This window comes from Mesoplodon mirus, assembly GCF_964341445.2.
Source record: "Mesoplodon mirus genome assembly, chromosome: 6".
Classification (NCBI taxonomy): domain Eukaryota; kingdom Metazoa; phylum Chordata; class Mammalia; order Artiodactyla; family Ziphiidae; genus Mesoplodon; species Mesoplodon mirus.
The window spans coordinates 47,726,765-47,748,514 of record NC_138982.1 but is presented as its reverse complement, the minus strand read 5'-3'; the positions used below and the strand labels follow the sequence as shown (position 1 = coordinate 47,748,514).

The following is a 21,750-nucleotide window of genomic DNA, read 5'->3' as shown; positions in this document are numbered from 1 at the left end:
ACTGTTATTTTTTTTTTTTAACTCAAATTGTACGTCATTAACTTCCCCTTTTAGCCTACCGGTTCTGCCACTCATATATACCACTCCCTGTAGAAACAGTGGAAAAGAAGCATACATTGCAATCAGTCAAATTGGATTTACATCCTGGCACCTGAAGTTACCATTTGAGTGATTTGGGATTAATTCTTTAACTTCTGTAAGGCTCAGTTTCCTCGCTGCAAAATTAGGAACATGATTACTACCTTATAGGTTTGCTGTGAGGAATAAACAACATATTACATGTAGGGCATTAGGCATAGTGGCTAGCATATAGAAGTACTCAATAAATCTTAGCAGTATTACTTGTTATTATTACTATCAAATCATTATATTGAAGACCCTGTTCTACCCAGTCCCCCCCAATCTACTTCTCCCAGAAACTCTCCTTTTTTTTTTTTTGCGGTGTGCGGGCCTTTCACTGTTGTGGCCTCTCCCGTTGCGGAGCACAGGCTCCGGACGCGCAGGCTCAGCGGCCATGGCTCACGGGCCCAGCCGCTCCGCGGCATGTGGGATCCTCCCGGACCAGGGCATGAACCCGTGTCCCCTGCATCGGCAGGTGGACTCTCAACCACTGCGCCACCAGGGAAGCCCAGAAACTCTCCTCTTTAACGGTGTAAGTTAAACTGTCCTTGCTGGCTCTCTCAGAACATGCAGTGCTCATTTCTAGTTCCAAGCCATTACTATGTTTTCTCTCTAGAATGCTCTTGCCTCTTTTTCCCAAAGTCAGTCTTATGACTGTCTGTTCTTCAAGATTGAGCCCACAGGTCCCTGTCCTTTCACTCCAGCTCCCTCTTAACGCCTCCCTGTACTGAAAGTCTTTTTCGACATGGGTTGAATGCTTTCTGTTTTCCAGTAATTATTCTTGTATGCCCAAGAAATCTGCAAACAGTGGAGGACCTAGAGTAGAAAATATTAGGGGGAAGTACTGGGAAGAGAAGTGGCTAGAGGTGAAGATGAAGTCAGTGCAAACATCTGATCCTGAGAAAGGAGGAGGAGAAAGAGTTGCAGTAGTTTGGGATCCACGAAGGGCAAGACAGTTCAGGGAAAGTTAAGATTCTACCCCCATCTTTTGTGATGGGCCTAGCAGTATCATGAATATTCTAGGTATTAATTAATTTTCAACAATTTTTTTTTTTTTTTGGCCATGCCATGTGGCTTGCAGGATCTCAGTTCCCTGACCAGGGATTGAACCTGGGCCACAGCAGTGAAAGTGCCGAATCCTAACTACTAGACCACCAGGGAACTCCCTCAACAAATATTTTTGAAGTATCCATTCATTCATTCTTAACTTCTCTTTTACTTAGGAAAGAACTATTTATTCTTCATATATTCCCCTCAGATCTTTTTAATAGGTCTTTTCTCTTAGTAAAATATAAGAATCCTGATAAGTTTTCTCTGAGATTTGGAAAGACTAGAGGAATGTATATGACATGTCTGAGTACCTGTTTGTGTGTGTGTGTATAAACTGCTTTCCTATGGACAGATCTTTACCTTCCAAGCACCATAAAAAAGATATTCCTTTACTGTCACTCCTTGATTGCCAGAGAACAAAAAATATATTAAGAGGACTGGACTACTGACTAATTTTTAATTGTTTTTCTTCTAAATATTAGAAGAGTTAAACTCAAATAAAATTTGTCTAGCCGTGTGCAGGCTTAAAATACTCAAAGTATTTGGAATGTAAGTATTAGTTCAAAACTGGGGCTTGTCTTCCAATACCTTAGGATCATCTTATCACAAACATTTGTCAGAAAGTCAGATTTGTAATTTGGTGAATATTTGTTTGGGTAATCTTTTCTTTTTCTTTTATAATTTTTTTTTTCTTTTTTTTTATGGCTGTGTTGGGTCTTTGTTGCTGTGCTTGGGCTTTCTCTCGTTGTGGTGAGCAGGGGTACTCTTCGTTGCGGTGCGCGGGCTTCTCATTGCAGTGGCTTCTCGTTGTGGAGCACAGGCTCCAGGCGCGCAGGCTTCAGTAGTTGTGGCACACAGGCTCAGTAGTTGTGGCTCGCAGGCTCTAGAGCACAGGCTCAGTAATTGTGACACACGGGCTTAGTTACTCCGCGGCATGTGGGATCTTCCCAGACCAGGGCTCAAACCCACGTCCCCTGCGTTGGCAGGCGGATTCTTAATCACTGTGCCACCAGGGAAGTCCCTTCATATTTTTTTTTTTCCAGAGTTGAAAATGAGCTTAACATAAAACTTCATATTATTTCTGTAATCCAACAAGATCAACTTTGTTTGAGTTGGTGTTTTTTAACAGGCTTTGTAGAAGAGACCAATCATTTCTTTTTTATTAATTGAATTTTGACAAAAGGTAAAATTATTGTAATGTATTTTGTTAGAGATCTGAATGTAACTTTTAAAAAATGTTAACTCCTCCAAGAATAATAGAAAAAACTGACTTCCATGATACTGGTTTTTAAAAAACAGCTTAATTGAGGTATAGTTGGTATACAATAAGCTGCATATATTTAAAATTTATAACTTGATACTTTTTTACCATCTTAACATTTTTAAGAGTACAGTTCAGTCGTGTTAAGTAAATTCACATTGTTATGCAACAGATCTCCAGAACTTTTTTCATCTTACAAAGCTGAAACTCTGTGCCTATTAAGAACTACCCATTTCCCTTCTTACCAGCTCCTGGAATTTACCGTCCTTTCTGCTTCTGTGAATTTGACCACCTATGAAATCATGTTTTTTTAGAAGCTAAATAATTGGGAGGTGAACACCAATGAAGAATGTTTATTAAGGTTACTATAAATTACAGAGGTACTAAAAGCAAATGACTTTTTTAAAAAAGAAAAATTTGTCTCCTTTGTTTATCTCTACAGAGTAAGTGTTCTCATATTGGGACACTACTTGTTCTAAGTGTTGCTGTTGTCCAGAATATTTTTGGAAATAGCTTATGTTGTCTTTCTGTGATCTCATGAAGAAACTTTCTCAGGGAAGAATATTTAAAGTCATAGACAAGGGAAGATGTTACTGAAGATTATAGATAAGGAAAGTATGAGAGGAACAATTTAGATTACAGGAGTTCACCTCCAGTTAAAGCAAACTTCCACAGAATGCAATGGCAAAGGCATCGCGGCTTGGTTAAGTGTATATTAGAAGAATTTTTTTTAAAATTTATAGTGAAGGAAACAGAACAGAGGGAATTTTAGTCATGTGGTAAGAGTGGAAAACTAAGATGATGTAGGGAGAAAAATTTTGGGAGAGTAGTTTCAGAGGTAGCTGAGTTCCCATCCCAACATTCCATGACATTCTGCTTGTCTAGTGGTTTCAACCTTAGGCTTCAGAGGAAAAAGACAATAAAGAAAAAAAGAATCCTTTGTTAACTCAGGAACTTAAACACTAATACCTATTCCACTCATTCTCAGTGGTCTGATATGAAAATTACAATCTAGATAACTACTGTTTAAAATGAGATCCTGCCCTAATAAGGGTTTTTAAAATTTGTTTTGGTTTTGTTTTACTGAAGTATACAGAAACTCAAAAATGTCAACCATTAATTTCTTTTTTTCTCTTTGTGGAATTATACCCAGTTTGGAAAACTAAAATAATTGAAATTCAAAAAAATGTGGGATCGGAGAAAAAGGGAAAAACTATTAGAGTATTCTAATTCCAGTTAGACTTCTCCAGTAGAGAAGCTGGAATTGTCAGACCCTCGGCACTGTTCTAAACTATATATTCACTATTCCACCACATTAAAAATCAACTGACAAAGGAACGAATAAGGATGAAAAAGTAATTCTTCACCTCTTATTCAAGCCTTCTAGGTCTGGACTGTTTGCCAGATTAGTTGGGGGGAAACAATCAGCAACACAGAATCCAGGAGTTGAAATTTCAGGTTGTAATTTTGAGAGAAAGAGAAAAATAAAACTTTTTGTAGTTTTTGCTAGTATTTTTTTTTAATGTTAATGATTTCTCCCCTTACTTCCTATCTTTAATTAGTTTCTCTTTCACACTATACATGTCATCAGCTGTTGAAACCTAGCCATCAAATGATAAGACCTCTGTGTTAAGATAGAAATATACTATTTTATATTTGTATTCCACCGAGAATTCAGTATCCTTTACTTTCATTCAAATGATTTAACCACCATAATTACCAATCAGGTCATTCAAGAACACATATGCAATTTAATTCCTGTCAGTAGATACAGATTTCTTTTAATTAAACCTTGTATGATTAAAATATCTTTGATTATCTAGTTCATTACAGAATTTCCCTGTATGTTCATTTATTCATGAGACAAATATTTAAAGCACTAATAATATTCCAAGCAATTAATAGAAAATTACATCATATACAGAGAACAGAAAAATATACCTTGCTTCTTATGGTATCACCCAACAATTAGTCAATGTTTAAAACCAATAATAAAGAGATAGTTTGTACTGGAGAACTGAACAACTGATTAACTCTATAGAAGATAATTCTTTTATAGATCAATGTGTAGTTAAGTTAGACCTGTTACGAAATTTGAAGAAGTTACATTTTTTACTATTTCTACTTTCTGGCCTCCTCTTCTCCCTTGAATGTTCTCCTGTAGGGCTTTCACCCCCAGCACTCCCATCAAAACCATGTTCTTTATGGTCACCAGCCACCACTTCATTGCTAAATCTAAGAGCGTGCCTCAGCCCTTTTGAACTCAACCATTGCGTACAATTTTTGAAGCCTTCCTGCCTGCTGCATTATCTTCTCTCAGCCTCTGTAAGTTACTTTGGCTTCCTTAGCAACTGTTCCTTTTCAGTCTTCACCTCCTACCCTCAGAATCAGGGCTTCTCAACCTCTGCACCAATGGCATTTTGAGCCAGATAGTTTTTTTGCTGTGGAGGTCCACCCTATGAATTGTAGGATGTTTAGCAGCATGCCTACCCACTAGATACCAGTAGCACACAGGCATACACCCCTAACCCCCCCATCCAGTTATGACAACCAAAAATGTCTTCAGATCCAGCCAACTGTCCACCGTGAGGCAAAATGCCCCCAACTTGAGAACCACTGTTCTAACTGTTCTACATGGAGCAGTGGCGTAGGACTCAGTTCTGTGCCATCTTTTATCTGTACACAGGGTGAATTCATCCTTCTCCTGGTTGAAACATTGCTTATATGCTGAACTCCCAGTTTTACATCTCTGCCAGTTGCTTATCAGATTCAAATAACTAACTGCCTTCTCTACCTGTAAGTCTCGTAGAATCTCAAAGTTAATATTGCTAAACAGAATTTTTTTATGTCTTCTGCAAACCCATTTCCCATCCAATTCTTCTTATATTTATTAATAAATGGAACTACCTTTCACCCATCTGCTTGGGCAGAAATCTAGGAATCATCCTTCATTTCACTTCTTCTCTCACAACCCATAGGAAATCGCATTGGTTCTGATGTCACACATATCCTGGATGTTTCTCCTTCTCTCCTCCTCCACACCAATCAGATCATCACCATCTCTTTCGGAGACCATAATAGTAACTGCCTTCTTCCTGCTCCTGCTTCTGTTCTTCCCCTTCCTACTATCTCTTCTCCACACAGTAGCCCAAGTGATCTTTTAAAAATGAAAAGATCTTGGACTACCTCTTGGACTGTATTTCCTTCCACCCTCCCTTTTATTCACTCTACTCTAGCCACGCTGGTTTTCTTGCTCTTTCAGACCAATTAGTCCTGCCTTAGGACTTCTGCACTTGCTGTTTCTCTGCCTGGATGCTTTTCTCTCACGTGGTTATTTGACTGACTCCCTTATTCATTCAGGTCTCCTGAAATGTCACTGGCTTGAGTAGGCCTTTCTAGCCCACTCCAGTAAAATCCCATCTCCCTCACCTTCCATCACTTCCCGACCCCTTACTCTACATTTATTTTCTTTTATTTGTTTGTTTGTTTGTTTATTTTTGGCTGCATCGGGTCTTCGTTGCTGCACACAGGTTTTCTCTAGATGCAGCGAGCGGGGGCTACTCTTTGTTAACAGTGCGCGGGCTTCTCTGTGGTGGCTTCTCGTTGCAGAGCACACAGGCTCTCTACCTCAAAGTATATATTTTTGGGTTTATTTATCTTTTGCCTCCTCCACTACGTGTAAGCTCCTTGAGGTCAGAAACTTTACCTTATTGCTGCTTTATTCCCCAAGGCTTGGAATGGTACTTGGTGTAGAATAGATGCTCAATTACTATTTCTTGAGTGTACAAATGAATAATGAATGATCCTTTTAAATTTGGAATACACGGTTGGCTTTAATTAGGTAACAAATTAAGTTAGAAGAAGTGATTCAAAAAAAACAGATTGTGTTAGAAAGTGTTTTGAGCATCTGTCTCTTCTGAGCAGGGGCAGATCCAGGTTTAGCAGAGTAATCTAAGCCTTAACTCGTTTTGGCAGGCCCTCTTTAAGGGAAAGAACTGTAAGTACAAACACAAGTATATGTGAAAGTGATTATGAGTGACATAAATAGGTCCCACTTAACCCAAGCCAATGTAATAAGCCCAACTCAACTTCTCTTTAGCCAGATTCTGCCACTCACTTCATCATCACCTAAACTAATTCAAGGGGAAATCAGAATGGAAAGAGTCTTAACTGATTGATGTAATTGAAATACATAACTTGTGCTAACTTTATCCAAAAAGGAGAGGGAATGTCAATGTGTTTTCTACAGCTCCCTCTAGGGCCTTGAATGCTAGAAAGAGCCCTAAATCTTCCTCTGCTTCTAAGGAAGATACCATGTAGCTAGTCCCAGTCTGGGCCCAGTAAAACCATATACTGAGGGATAGACATGTGTGGTTGTTACCACTCCCAGGCCCAGGTTCCCTGACTGCATCAATTACCTATCTCCATATCCCTGAAAGAGGAGCTGGCTCTCTTAAGAGCTGAGTTAAGTGAGATCCAATGATTTTTCAGTATTTCCAGGTCATTTCTAGAGATGATAAAAGCAGGAAAAGTCAATATGACTTTTCCATTATTTTCGTCTTGACAAATAAACTCCCCAAAATACCCTCAAATGAAGGAATATTAATGTTTCATTGTTGATTATAATAACCATTATTCATTGATTGTTTTTTGCCTTTTAAGCTTTTTATTTTTTTAACTGAAGTATAGTGAATTTACAGTGTTGTTAGTTTCAAGCATACAGCATAGTGATTCAGTTATATATAAATAAATATTCTTTTTCAGATTCTCTTCCATTATATGTTATTATAAGATAGTGAGTATAGTTCCCTGCGCTATTAGGTCTTTGTTGTTTACCTATTTTATATTTAGTGGTGTGTATATTTTAATCCCAAATTTCTAATTTATCTTCTCCCCCCGCTATCCCCTTTGGTAACCATAAGTTTGTTTTCTATGTCTGTGAATCTATTTCTCTTTTGTAAATAAGTTCATTTGTATCATTTTTTAGGTTCCACATTTAAGCAATATCTTATTTTATTTGTCTTTCTCTGACTTACTTCACTTAATATGATAAACTCTGGGTCCATCCATGTTGCTGCAAATGGCATGATTTCATTCTTTTTTATGGCTGACTGCTACTCTATTGTGTATATGTACCACATCTTCTTTGTCCATTCACCTGTCAGTGGACATTTAGGTTGCTTCTATGTCTTGGCTATTGTAAATAGTGCTGCTGTGAACACTGGGGTCTGTGTATCTTTTCAAATTAGAGTTTTCTCCGGATATATGCCCAGGATTGGGATTGCAGGATCATATGGCAACTCTTTTTAGCTTTTAAGGAACCTCCATACTATTCTCCTAAATGGCTACACTAATTTACATTCCCACCAACAGTGTAAGAGGGTTCCTTTTTTGCCACACCCTTTCCAGCATTTACTATTTGTAGACTTTTTGATAATGGCCATTCTGACCAGTGTGAGGGGATACCTCATTGTAGTTTCGATTTGCATTTCTCCTATAATTAGTTATATTGAGCATCTTTTCGTATGCCTGTTGGCCATCTGTATGTTTTCTTTAGAGAAATGTCTTTTTATGTTTTCTGCCCATTTTTTGATTGGGTTGTTTGTTTTTTTGATAATTAAGCTGCATGAACTGTTTGTATACTTTGGAAATTAATACCATGTCAGTAGCATCATTTGCAAATATTTTCTCCCAGTCCATAAGTCTTGTCGTTTTGTGGATAGTTTCCTTTGCTGTGCAAAAGCTTTTAAGCTTAGTTAGGTCCCATATGTTTGGTTTTGTTTTTATTTCCATTGCTCTAGGAGACAGATCCAAAAAAATATTCCTGCATTTTATGTCAAAGAGTGATCTGCCTGTGTTTTCCTCTAGAAGCTTTACATTTAGGTCTTTAGTCCATTTTGAGTTTATTTTTGTATATGGTGTTAGAGAATGTTCTAATTTTATTCTTTTATGTGTAGCTGTCCAATTTTCCCAGCACCACTTATTGAAGAGACTGTCTTTTCTCCATTGTATATTTTTGCCTCCTTTGTCATAGATTAATTGACCATAGGTACATGGGTTTATTTCTGGGCTTTCTATCCTGTTGCATTGATCTATATGTCTGTTTTTGTGCTGGTACCATACTGTTTTGATTGCATTAGCTTTATAGCATAGTCTGGAGTCAGGGAGTGTGATTCCTCGAGCTCCATTATCCTTTCTCAAGATTGTTTTGGCTATTCAGGGTCTTTTGTGTTTCCATACAAATTTTAAAAATTTTTGTTGGGCTTCCCTGGTGGCGCAGTGGTTGAGACTCCGCTTGCCGATGCAGCGGACACGGGTTCGTGCCCCGGTCCGGGAAGATCCCACATGCCATGGAGCGGCTGGGCCCGTGAGCCATAGCCGCTGAGCCTGTGTGTCCAGAGCCTGTGCTCCGCAACGGGAGAGGCCACAGCAGTGAGAGGCCCGCATACCGCAAAAAAAAAAAAAAAAAAATTTTTTGTTGAGTATTTTATTTATACCAGGCAATATACTAAGTATTTTAAAATAAACAATAATCTTATAAGCACTGAGGTTGTGGTTTATCTTTAATTACTTAGATGAGTTTTATTGCCATTGGAACCCGTATATTTTTTCTTTCTTTTTCTTTTTTTTTAAAACAACCAGCCTTTTAAATAATTTTTTTTAATCAGTGGTAAAGATTATGACTACTTTGTAAACTAAATTAACATAAAGTTCTGGTTGTGCTCTTATTTGTGGAAATTAAATTGACATTCTCTGGGGATTCTGCATTTTTAATAGGCCTTAGTAAGTTTTGGCTATAAAGCCCAGGGCAATACTATCTAACTGGCATTAACTGCATTTTTACTTGAAATCTCTTGAATAGGTCCACTGGCCGTTACCTTTCCTTTCAGGTGTTGGTTTTGTGTATAAGTTTCTTTTTACCTGCTCTTTCTATGGTGTGTCCAGAAATACAGTGGCAGGTGATCTGCTGTGACGTCTGGTTGGAATGGTTTCAGAAAATAATTGTGATTGAACAGGGTTTTATTATCATTTTTACTTTGTGATAAGAGTAAAGCAGTCACTAACAGCTATATCATTATCACTAAAAACTGTGCCACATAATTCCACACCCATCTTTGAGTTTCCAGTCTGATAATGTTATCCACAGAATCATTTTACATAATAATAAACATGATAATGCTTTATGGTGTTTCTTCTCATTCTCCTTTAACTGTACTAATCTAGTCACAGATTTCAAATGTAACTGGCGTAAATGATGCAAGTAATTTTTAGTAAAGAACGTACACTAGTTACTCTTTGCGTCACTTCTGATTTAGCATCATTTTAACCCATAATGCAATACTGGTTTATTTGTTCTGTTTTAGATGTTTGGAAATTGGACATTTGGTACCTTGGTCTTCACAGTCATGGTTATTACAGTCACAGTAAAGGTATGGTACAGAAATTAGAAGCATGGATACATTTTGTGTCTGTATAATTCTTGGTTAATTTTCCTCATTTCTTTATTGATAGATTTTCCTTTTTCAGTCATGAATAATTTCATGGATGCCTAGTTTAATAATTCATTTTAATTTTTGTCAAAAGATTCATTATGAATTCATTTTTTAAATTCATTATTTTGGAAAGCCTCAGCTGATTTTTATGGTCAGATAAAGGTTAACCCCTCAGTACTCATCTCCGAAATCCTGCTTCTCTCTATGTAATGCAAGACAACACAAGCTGGTTTAGGCCATTGAGTTCTGAATAAAGTACTCATGAAATTTTAATACTGCTTCCTCACAGAAGAAAAATACTATAAACTTGAAATTGTTGAATTTCATACTAGGATCTTTTCATTAATATTTATCTTCTGAAGGACTTTGCCATAGCAACCTTAGTCACTTATAATTAATACATTTTATTCTTGAGTTTTAGCTGAGAAGTTAAAGATTTATTGATTTACATTAAGGGTTTTTTAATTTATTTTTTTAGATGGCTTTGGAAACTCATTTTTGGACCTGGATCAATCATCTTGTTACCTGGGGATCTATTTTATTCTATTTTGTATTTTCTTTGTTTTATGGAGGAATTCTCTGGTGAGTGACTATATTTTATTTTAGTTATATTGATTCAACTCTAATAAATAGTTATTATGATAGATTTTATTATGAACAAATTCTACTCAGAATAGTTTTGAGACCCCATCCTGATAAGAAATTTAGTTTTTTCAGTTGATCTTACTGATATGGAAGAAAAAAGAAACTAACAATTACTGAATACCTACTATATTCTAGTGTTTTACCTAAGATATTAAATTGATTCATCACAATAATCTTGTTACCCCATTTTTTTCTATTTGGAAACTAAGCTCCAAAATCACAACGGTTAAAAGTAGCAAAGCTAGGATTTACTTGAAAACTAATGTTCTTTACACTAATCATATTACCTCTAAATTATTATTAATGTATATAATTTAAAAAGTCACATAGAATCATTAAATTTTCATGAATGAGTTAACTTCTCTCTCAAAAGTAGTGTGCTGCATATTCATTGGTAAAATCAGATATTCAGCTATTCTGATAGATTAAAAATTAATGCTTTTCCTAAGATTCTTTGGTAAGTGATGGACAGCTGAAATCTCTCAGTTGGAGAATGTATATTACATTGCCTACTGTGCCTGTGATCCCTGTATCAGGCAAAATATTACAAAAGGCAGGGAAAAAACTTGTATTGGCTAAACATTAACTTTCATTTAGGATTATAAAAAGATACTCTAATGAATATCGTTTGTTTGTTTTTAATCCTCTTTATTTCTGCATTTCTTCCTGTATTTCTCCTCATTCTTTTGAAGTGATATATACACAAACCCAAAAAGAGTATCTTGACAATACCTACTACTATGTAGAACTAATATTTGTGAGTACATTTATTTTAAAATCCATGTGTAGAGAAGATCCTCTAAGTAGAGCTTTTCAACCTAAAATTTAGGTAATCAAGTTTGTAGTTGCTTAGTAGAAAATATTTTATTACATACTTTTTCTTGCTTTTTTGGTCTCTTAAGTCTGTATTATTCACTACATAATTCTTTTGAATTATCCTAACACTAAGATAGGATAAGTCAATTATTTGCCACTTTCCTAATTATAAAAACTATGGTTGTCATTCAGATGAATTAAATTGGATTTTATTTTTAACAATTAAAATCTACCATGTTTTATTAGTTGATTAATTAAATTACACTGATTCCACATTTTGAACATTTTCCTGGAGTATTCTTAAAATTGTAACCTTCATGTATAGTGGGTTTACTTAATGTCGTGATTTAAGAATCTGTCTTGTCGGTTTCTTCATTTATTATAAGCCCACTTTCTTTCTTTGCAGGCCATTTTTGAGCTCCCAGAATATGTACTTTGTATTTATTCAGCTCCTGTCAAGTGGTTCTGCTTGGTTTGCCATAATTCTCATGGTTGTTACATGCCTATTTCTTGATATTGTGAAGAAAGTATTTGACCGACAGTTTCATCCTACAAATATTGAAAAGGCACAGGTAACCACTTTTTATATACAATACCTTTTTAATTAGGAGTCTTGATGAATAACTGTCATTATAATTTGCTTATATTAGAAAATAGGAAATTATCTATTCCTGTATCAAGTATTTTGCAATATAAATATTATTAAATGTGATATTTTTAAAGTTATTGTTGCTATTAATTTTATGACTCCTGAAAAATTATAATTTTTAAAAATTACATTGTGTTATTAATAGAACTAGATTTTAAGTATAAAACTTTCAAGTTATGTCCAAATAATAGTATAAATATGTCTTAAATAGTATTATCACAGCCTTCTATCAAATATGTATAATTGGGATATATATCCATTTCTTTAGAACCATTAGAATTTCAGTAGTACTTCTTCAGGTCATATTGTTTTCAACAAAAGTATGAAATAAGTTCTTTAACCTAAACTTCTACAGAATGGATTTTTATAAAATATATTTTCTCACTAAACACTAATAATATTAAACTACAGCAGATATTAACAGTATGTTACATAGTGTTTAAGAATATGGTCTTTAGGGCTTCCCTGGTGGTGCAGTGGTTGAGAGTCTGCCTGCCGATGCAGGGGACACGGGTTCGTGCCCCGGTCCGGGAGGATCCTGCGTGCCGCGGAGCGGCTGGGCCCGTGAGCCATGGCCGCTGAGCCTGCGCGTCTGGAGCCTGTGCTCCTCAACGGGAGAGGCCACAACAGTGACAGGCCCGCGTACCACAAAAAAAAAAAAAAAAAAAAAAAAGAATGTGGTCTTTAGGGCCTGATAGTTGTGGGTTCAAAACCCACATTCTACCACTGAGTAGCTCTGTAACTTTAAGTCTCCGTTTCTTCATGGGTAAAATTATGACAGAAATGTCTATTTCATTACGTTTGTAATAAGGATTAAATGAAACAATGTTCAGACACAGAGTATATCCTCAAGAAATGATAGCTATTTAGTATATTTGACTTTTTTGTGTATTTGACTTGTACATAAGCTAGAAATATTGGTTTGCCCTATTAACCGTATCATGACATTGAACATATGTCAAGAGTACATTCTAATCAACTTTTATGCCCTTGTAAACACAGAGTTTATTAATCATTTAGTTCTGCCTAGGTTGAGGTTTTTGTGGGGGGTTTGGTTTTTGTTTTTGTTTTTTGCATGTTTGCTATATGCCAAGCAAATTTTGGAAATCTAGTTGTGTGTTCATGCTACAAATAGAATAAGTGCTTCTTAAGTATTTAGTGATTTGAGTTAGGTTTCTTAAACAGTGTATTGGTTTTAATTTCAGTTGATCATATTAACATTTCTTTAGCACTTATTTGCTTTGGTCACTCAGTCCTAGCAAATACACATTTTAACAACACCGAAGCAGCATAGGCCTCTGAAGCCTGACAAACTTAATTCAGATACTGTTTTAACCACTTATAAAATGCATGTCCTTAATCAAGTCACTTCCCTAAGCCTCAGTTTCTTCCTCTGTAGAATCAGAATAATAACTACCTTACTTGATGGTTAGAGATCATTAATATAAAGTGCCTAACCCTGGGTCTGTATGTAGTAAGTCCTCAGTAAGAACATAATTATAAGAACGATGAGGATGTTGCTCTGATACTGATCTTCAGCTGGGGCTGAAAAAATTTGCATAATCTGATTACTGTGTCTGCCTATGCATATATTTATATCAGTATGGGCAGACTTTTCCACCGTGCAATATATTACTTAAATATATATCAGAAAGGTTTGCATATCTTTTTTCTAATCTTCAGAGATATTCATGATAATAGAATACTACTTTTAATACATTGTCTATTATACTTTTTCTAGACCTTTATGGAGAACATATTTGTCTTGCCCTCTTGGCTATATAAAGTTATATTTCACCAAAATATATTAATGACATCACTTAAAAAGTTACTTCTTTATAAAAGTAAATAGTGATTTATTTACATTTATCCTTAGAAATTTTCTTTAGGAAGAGCATTATGTCTTTTCATAGAGATTTCTTAATGATAATAAAAGGTGATAATATTAGTCCTTATTACCATTTTTATAGACCTCTTTTTAAAGAATTACACAGGAAATATTTGATACCTTAAGGCGGACCCTTAGACAAGAAAAAGTTAGAAGTACTTTATATATATTTTAGTTCTTTTACCATAGGTTAAGTTGATTAAAAATGGAGTTGATTTTAAAAATCCATCATTTTTCTATGTATGAAAGCCAGTATAATCTCCCTTTCTACCCTACTAAATTCCTTTTAAATGATTTGACTGGATGTTCAACTGTGATCTAATCTAAAGAGAAAAAGAGTGTGATATATATTTTTAAAATTGAGTCACTTTGCTGTACAGCAGAGATTGGCCCAACATTGTAAATCAACTATATGTCAATAAAAAATAAACATGGAAATAAAAATAATCTAAAGAGGAAATCTCTACTTCCACTCAGGGATTTTCTAGCCTACGGGGGATTTTTTTTTGTTTTTTGTTGAGACAGTATATGGTCATTCATATCCTGTGCATGACATTATTCTTTCGCTATAGTCAGTAATCTTTATTATTTCAGCCTTGTACTTTCACCTCTGATTTCAAATGTTGAGAAAGTTGTTAGAAAGTTATCAGGTACTTACTTCATTGCTTACCAAAAGTAGCAAGAAAAATCGTATCAAAAGAAGTGTTGTCAGCATTTATTTTGAGCTTTGTTTTTCTGCAGAATAACAATGTGGTATTAAGAATAAATTCTTTTAATAGCAAAGCCAATGGCCCTACAAATGTCAGTTATGTATGTGTACCATGTATGATATATCCTACTCTTGTAGGGACAAATGTCTTTACAAAGCTTGTCCTGTGTCTGTCTCTTAGGTGATAAATACAGCTCACTGACTTGTTGTATGTCCCATCCCTTTTCTGTCCACTTATAGATGTACTCCAACACAGTCGCTTTCAGTGACGAATTCATCGCACTGCAGCCATTGTCGAGGGCAAGGAATCAGCTGAGCAAACTTAGGTAGAGTAGGAGGAGTAGAACCTCATTAACTCTTCTGCATGCTAAAGGTCAATTTAAAAATATTCAAAAGATGGGCAGAGGCATGATTTAAGAGTGGGGCATTTCTGTTAGCACAGCTCTGTCTCTTAATTTGACCTTTATCGATATGTCTGTTAAAACCTAAAAAATATATCCATTTCTTTGAGACAAAAATTCAGCATAACAGGACAGAGATCTGTACCTTATTATATATTTTATACCTTAACTACCTTTTCTAGCACAATTCTAATGCTTCTGCTTGTCATACTGGTACGTAAGAATGCTCCTGCATGTTGAGTAATTTAAGCTACAGAAATTCATGATAAAATTTAAAGTTTTAAGTTTCAGTTACTTGGAAGTGAGAATTGCCCATTTTTTATCTTGCCTTAATCTATGTTGCAAATACATGTGTATATTTGTCTTTGTACACTGTAATGGCTGCTAAAACATTTCATATCCTTACTGCTGTTTAGTGCATCTATAAATTGAACAAATACTTTTTTTTTTACTTTTTAATTATTTTATTGGTATAAATAATTCAGCCCTGAAAAAAAATCACTCTAGATTTCAAGTAGGTTTATTGACTACAAATTATTTTAAAATAATGCAAAAGTGTCCTAATTTTTTTTCGCTTAAACAATAGGTAAGATTTTAACAATACATTTTGTATCTCATATATATACCTTTATCTCCACAGACAGATCCATTCTGTCAGTTTCCACAAAAAATAATCAGTAATCCGAAGATGTCTTGATGGAAGAGAATGAAAGTTTAAATCCTAGAACTTTTCATATTAAGATACCAAAGCTATATATTAATTTTAACTCCAGTCTAGTTTGAAAAGGAAAAGTAATATAACTGATTGTTTTGTTTTGGCACCCTTCAACTTCTCACCCTGGGTTTTTAGTCATATATTTTTTTTAAATTCTTTTTTATTCTCAAGGTTTCTAATCCATCTATGTTCACTTGATCAAACAAATGACTTTGACAGAGCACTGCGTAAAGAACTTCTTATGTAATCCTATGAGTTCATAATTTTGAGCTGTTCCAAAATTTTACCAAACCTTTCGATTTTATTATTCCTATTAGCATCAGGATTTTTGAAATATTCTACTTTGAATTACAAAGGTATAATAATTGTAGATGAATATACAAATGGGTGTTTAAGTGGTAGTCAACTAAATTTCATGTTTAAAAGGAGAACTAAAATCAAAACAAACTTGGAAGATTTGCCTTCACCTTTGGTTGAGCCAAATATGTGCATCACATTTTATCTATATGTGCCTTCTGAAAACAGTGTGTATTTACCACATTTTCAAACATCTAATTATTTAACTCCAAGGCAATAGGAGAGCTCATTATTTAAAAGAACACTCCAGCAAGCACTTTTGTTTTTATTAAATCATATTTTCTCATATCATGGTGGCTCAAATCAAGCAACATTTTTTGAGCAATGATAGACTAAAAAAGAATGATACACGGAGATCATAAATTAAAGAGATCCCACTCTCTTTAATAGTGTAATAAAGTAGTAAGCTTAACATCCATCTGTGAAGGAACACAATGAAAGCAGGGTACATGAGTCAGGTAGTGTTTCCTGCAAGCACTGTCCAATCAGGTGGTGTAACAAAGGGAGAAGAGCCCTGTTGGGGAGATGATGGGGCTGAATGCTAGCACAGCATGCCCTTGGCCCTGCACCCTCTATATCCTAATGAAATTAGTTCACCTTTCTGAGCCTCTAGGTTCTTCACTTATCAAATGACTATTTTACATACTGTGGTCTATATGCTTACTATCAGCATCAGAGAAAAACAAAAAGAAAGAAATACTGTGCTCAACCAAAGGCCAGGCAGAAATAACAATTGCTTACATGAGTGGTGAATGATCACTGGATGGGCATTTGCTCATAGCTTCATGAAGAACAAGTGTCCACAAACATCTGTCTGTTGATGCATGCTGTGGATTTTGAATACATCTTGTTTTTGAACTATGTTGAACGGTATTCCTGGGTGTGATCCATGGTAGCTTAATTGTTTACTGTTGTGACAGAGAGGAAGATTGTGCATATATCGAATATCTTTAAGAGCTTTCAAATCTTTAATCAGGTTAGTACTTCTTAAGGACCATTAACACAAAACTTAATAATTTTCTTTTGAATAAAAGAAAACTCATTTTGAGTATTTTACACTCCTTTATGTTATAGGCAAAACTATAATAATAATCTACCTTTATATAAACTTATTGTACTCTTGAAACCAAGGAATTCTACTACTTTATTTTTTATGTATGTAAGAAATTTACTATAGCATTTTTTATAGAAATAATTATTGATTAGTCCTAAGACTGAGAAAACACATAGAAATTAGGGAAAAATTGTTTTTTATTTATTGAGGACATTTTTTTATAATTTAAGAAAGGTTAATTTTAGCTTGGCTATGGGCACATACTCCTTAGAAGGTTTCTAATACTTAAAATATAGAGGGAATTCCCTGGTGGGCCAGTGGTTAGGACTTCACGCTTTCACTGCTGAGGGCCTGGGTTTAATCCCTGGTCAGGGAACTAAGATCCCACAAGCCACAAGACACAGCCAAAAAAAAAAAAAAATAGGAAAAGCAAAAGAGTAGAAAGTTATATAAGTAAGTTAACACTCACTTAAAAAATATATTTCAAACTAAGGATTAAATTAATTTTGTTTACTACATCAAGTCAAGCTCCCCCTTACTCATATGTCTAACATTTGAAAGTCCATATGATTGACCCTTCCACTCTGCTGAAGTCCAGTTAAAGTAGAGAAGTCTTCTGAGAGGGAGCATCAGAGATGTGAAATGGGACATACCTTTGCAATAAGAACCCTAACTCTTGGTGGCAAGGAATTTGTTTAATAGAAGAAATTTAATTTTATTGATGGAAACCTGGTTTTAATTTAACTTTGTGCACCAGAAAATCATGGCTTTTTTTTTGTATGCTCTGTTGTATGCTCCTTAAGAAGCTACTATTTGCTCTCTTTTGTGACAGTAAATGAATGTGGTGTTGTGTGAAATTTCATTTGTGCCTCACAGATTGTGGACCCCAATTTGCTATTTTGATTCTAAACTTATATACAGTGAGAGTATTGTTCTGTAATATGAGACTTGTTGCTTTTCTGTCCTTCCAGATGGAAGAAGATAAGGGTTCAGTCAGCTCAGCATATGAATTTGCTGAAAGCAAGCACAGAGGGGAGGACAGTAGGCACCTGCTAGCTGAGGCTTGCAGCCAGCAGGACAGTTCTTACGTGCACTAGGTAGTACTGCGCTGGACCTTCCTGGGGACATATCCGCTAAGTTCTCAAGCTTGGGGCATGCTATGGGAGAACTGGCCTGACATTTCAGTTTTTACTTTACTAATTCCTTCACCGTTTCTCATATATTGTTTTTGTTCACCTGTTTTCCTTTTTTATGATCTTTACATTTTTTATATGTCCGTACCTGAATATTTCATTAATCTTCCTTTGGAGTTATAGTGTTAAATCTTACTTTACTTCAAATTCTAACCTGTTGTCTTATACTCAAGAATTTATTCCTTTTCACTTCTTTCGAAAATATGTCATGCTATTTCTGTTATTTCCCAAATCACTTTTCCCACTTGTAGTTATATGTCATTTTATACATGTTAATGTAGTTAGACACTGAATTACTTATCTAAGTCTACCTCTTGAGTTGAATGGTCAAATGAGTGAGTGCTTAGACTTGGTACTGAATAATTTTCTGTTGACTGGTATTCACCAAACTCTCAGTTCTAACTTTTCATAAACTTTCATAGTTACATCTTTGTAATAAAAAAGTATGAATTAATGAGGACTTGATTCACTCCCTCTTGAGAATTAAACCCTAACAACCACTTCTAGACCTAATTGGGATATGCAAAATATTTTAATTGGTAGTAACCATGGAAGATAAAAATTCTTACCACTAGTAATTACATTTTTACTTGGGCTGTTTGCCACTGTACATTCTAATTACTGCTCACGAAGGTGCTGTTGTCTCATCGGAGGTAACCCTCATCGATGGTGGAACTTTAAAACAAAGCTACTTGAAGATTATAAATCAGACAGTGGAACAGGTACAATAATTTGAAAAAATGTGAATTATTCTGTAAGACATATTTTTAAAATTAGATTCCTTTAGTGAATTGCCCAAAATGGAAAATGTTGAAGATTAATCAACTCCCAGTCATTATTATTACTAGTTGAAAAGAAATTCAAAACAATTCTGAATTTTTATTTTGTTTTGGGATATTTCATATGATTACCTTCATAATATATTTATCTTATATTTTGCTTTGATAAATATAGAAAGATTTTTAGTTTTTAGAATATGCCCTCATTGGCTACAAGGAAAACTCAGCTGAAGAATTCAATGATTAAAGAGGGGAAGCTGGCTGGGATTTATAAGATGTCCTGGTTAATTTCCAGAGCACATAATCCATTTGGGAACTGACTGTGCTAATACTGTGAAATTATGTCCTCTGCGATGTAAGTTCCCAAAGATTCAAGCTCAAGTGGATATTTCAAAAGACATGGATATGGTGCTGCTTTACTTTAATATGTCCATTAAAATGTATAGAACAGTTGAGAATTGGGTTCTTAGAATACCCCTATTAAATAATAGGGGCGTTGTTATGGTTACTTTTGCAAAGGAATGATAAGTGAATTCTTTTATCATCCTGTGACATATGGTCTCTCTTCCTATAAACAAGAAAGTAGAAAAGCCCTCAAACCATGGATATGATTTTAGTAAAATTGCTGGAGGTGCTTACCCTGATCTGCAGGTTTTTTCCTGCTTATCACTGAATTTTAATTAGTTGAATGAAATATATCTTGAGTATTTCTTGTCTCATATATTTCTCTTTGGCATATATTTTGAGATAAAAATCACTTTTAAAAAAGTAAGTATTAAATAATATCTCTCTCCTATATTTCCTGTCTTGAAATGGCAGTTGTTCTCTAATCAAAATTTGGTCAGCCTTGCCAAATCTGGCAGAATTTTGCTGAGCCCTAAATGTTGCCATGGGCTAGACTCTCCTAAGTCATCTCCCTCTACATCACCCTGCCTCTTAGGCCTTCATTGTTCTGTCACATTTTTGTCTCTGGTTTCCTGGCCCTACTCTGGATGCCCTCTTTCCAGCTTGCACCTAGCTACCATAGAGATATCAACAGGATGCTACGGCTACTGACCTTTCTCATTGTGAACCAGGACGCTTAAGCCCCAGACCTGAAATCTGCCACCACCGACAACAAAAAACATTTTAAGCAGTTTCAACCAACTACAAGTCACCTTCCTCTTCTTGTGTGACAAATATACATACAGCTATTGCTTCACTTAACAAAGCAGTGAACTACAAAAGGAACAGAAAACCTTAATGGCCTGTATTTAGTTATTGGCCACTAAAAGCTACACTTTTCTGAATGAGCAAAATTTTGTAAACAAATACAATCGAACATTTAAAAGACTAATAATAATAAGGCAGGACCTAGATGCATATCTGATAAGTGTGACAGTTTACAAAAACTAATGTTATTTTCAAATCTGTGCTGACTTGTTGAACAGCTTTTTCATCTGGAGGTCAAAATGAAAAATATTAGTATTGATATTATTTCTACCAAACGGTAATGATATGCTGTGAATGATTGATACTTAGAAAACTGATTTCTTAACATCAGCTGTGTGATTAGTTAATTGTTGCTATTCTGATTTACCCTCTCCATTAAACTAAAATTGGAGATTTTATCATTTTTCACAGATAACTCATACTCTTGTTCACCTAAACTACAAATTCCTAGTCAGATATTGTTATTTTGTAATCACATTAAAATAAAGGGGCCTCAGTCTTTTTGAAACAAGGAATAAGCCAAGTTTATTAAAATAAGCTTACCTAATAAATAGAATTCATATTGTATGCTTATTTTCACACTTAAATTTAGGCAACACATATGGAAATCTCCTTCATTCTGGAGATCCCTAAAAGTCAGCATAGAGGTATTTTATTTATACTTATAATTGGCTTTCAAAATTGTTTATTTTACTTGGTGAGAAAGGAAGGGAAGGGAGTCCAGGGGAGTAAATGTGAGCTTACAGCATGTTTTGGAGAAAGAGGCCTTGAGTAAGAGAAGCAGTTACTTAAATACCATCATTAAATAGGTACCTCTTCCAATTCTGAATAAGAACTTGAAGCTATTAACCTGTTTTAGGGATTTTATTATTCTTAGCCAAATACGGAAATGGGTAATATTTGATGACTTTTGATCTCACATTTAAAAGAAAGTCATTTCCTTAAACAGAAGCCTTTTTTTCCCTCCATAATTATAGTTTAAGGCTTCTTTCCAAATATCTCCTTTAAGGCTAAGCAAGGTGTTCTTTGATTATGAAGTATATAAAACAATTTTAAGGGCAAAAGAACAAATATGGTCAATAGTTAAATAATTTTTATCTAAACTTAAAGAACTTTATTTGATTTGATAGGGTAAAATGTCATAGGCGTGACTAAAAAACTTAGAAATATATGACAGTTTTCCAACACTTAGAAAATTTAAGGAAGATTTTTATAGAAGTAACAGGAGGAACTTCTAAATGTTTACCATCATTGATGTGAAAATAATGGAAATAAGAGCAGTGAGCCAGAATTTATTTCAAAAGGGAAGTTCTATAAAGATGAAAATTTTTATTAGCCATACATACCCATGTTGGATCTCCATAGTTGTTTTGCTTGGCAGCCCTTTTAGCTCTTAAGTTATGTGGTT

The 21,750-nt window shown here is 34.8% G+C and overlaps 1 protein-coding gene across 3 annotated transcripts in view; it reads left to right on the top strand.

Annotated features, from left to right (window-relative positions):
- Positions 1 to 21,750, top strand: part of ATP11B (ATPase phospholipid transporting 11B (putative)) — a 120,735-nt gene that overhangs the window by 87,165 nt on the left and 11,820 nt on the right. For 2 of the 3 annotated variants that reach the window (XM_082625862.1, XM_082625864.1), the window contains exons 26-28: positions 9,796 to 9,861; positions 10,403 to 10,506; positions 11,792 to 11,957. In XM_082625862.1, the coding sequence (XP_082481988.1) occupies positions 9,796 to 9,861; positions 10,403 to 10,506; positions 11,792 to 11,957 (336 nt within the window). Of the gene's footprint in view, positions 1 to 9,795; positions 9,862 to 10,402; positions 10,507 to 11,791; positions 11,958 to 14,871; positions 14,958 to 21,750 lie in introns of all 3 variants that reach the window. The other variant, XM_082625863.1, reaches the window with a different exon arrangement.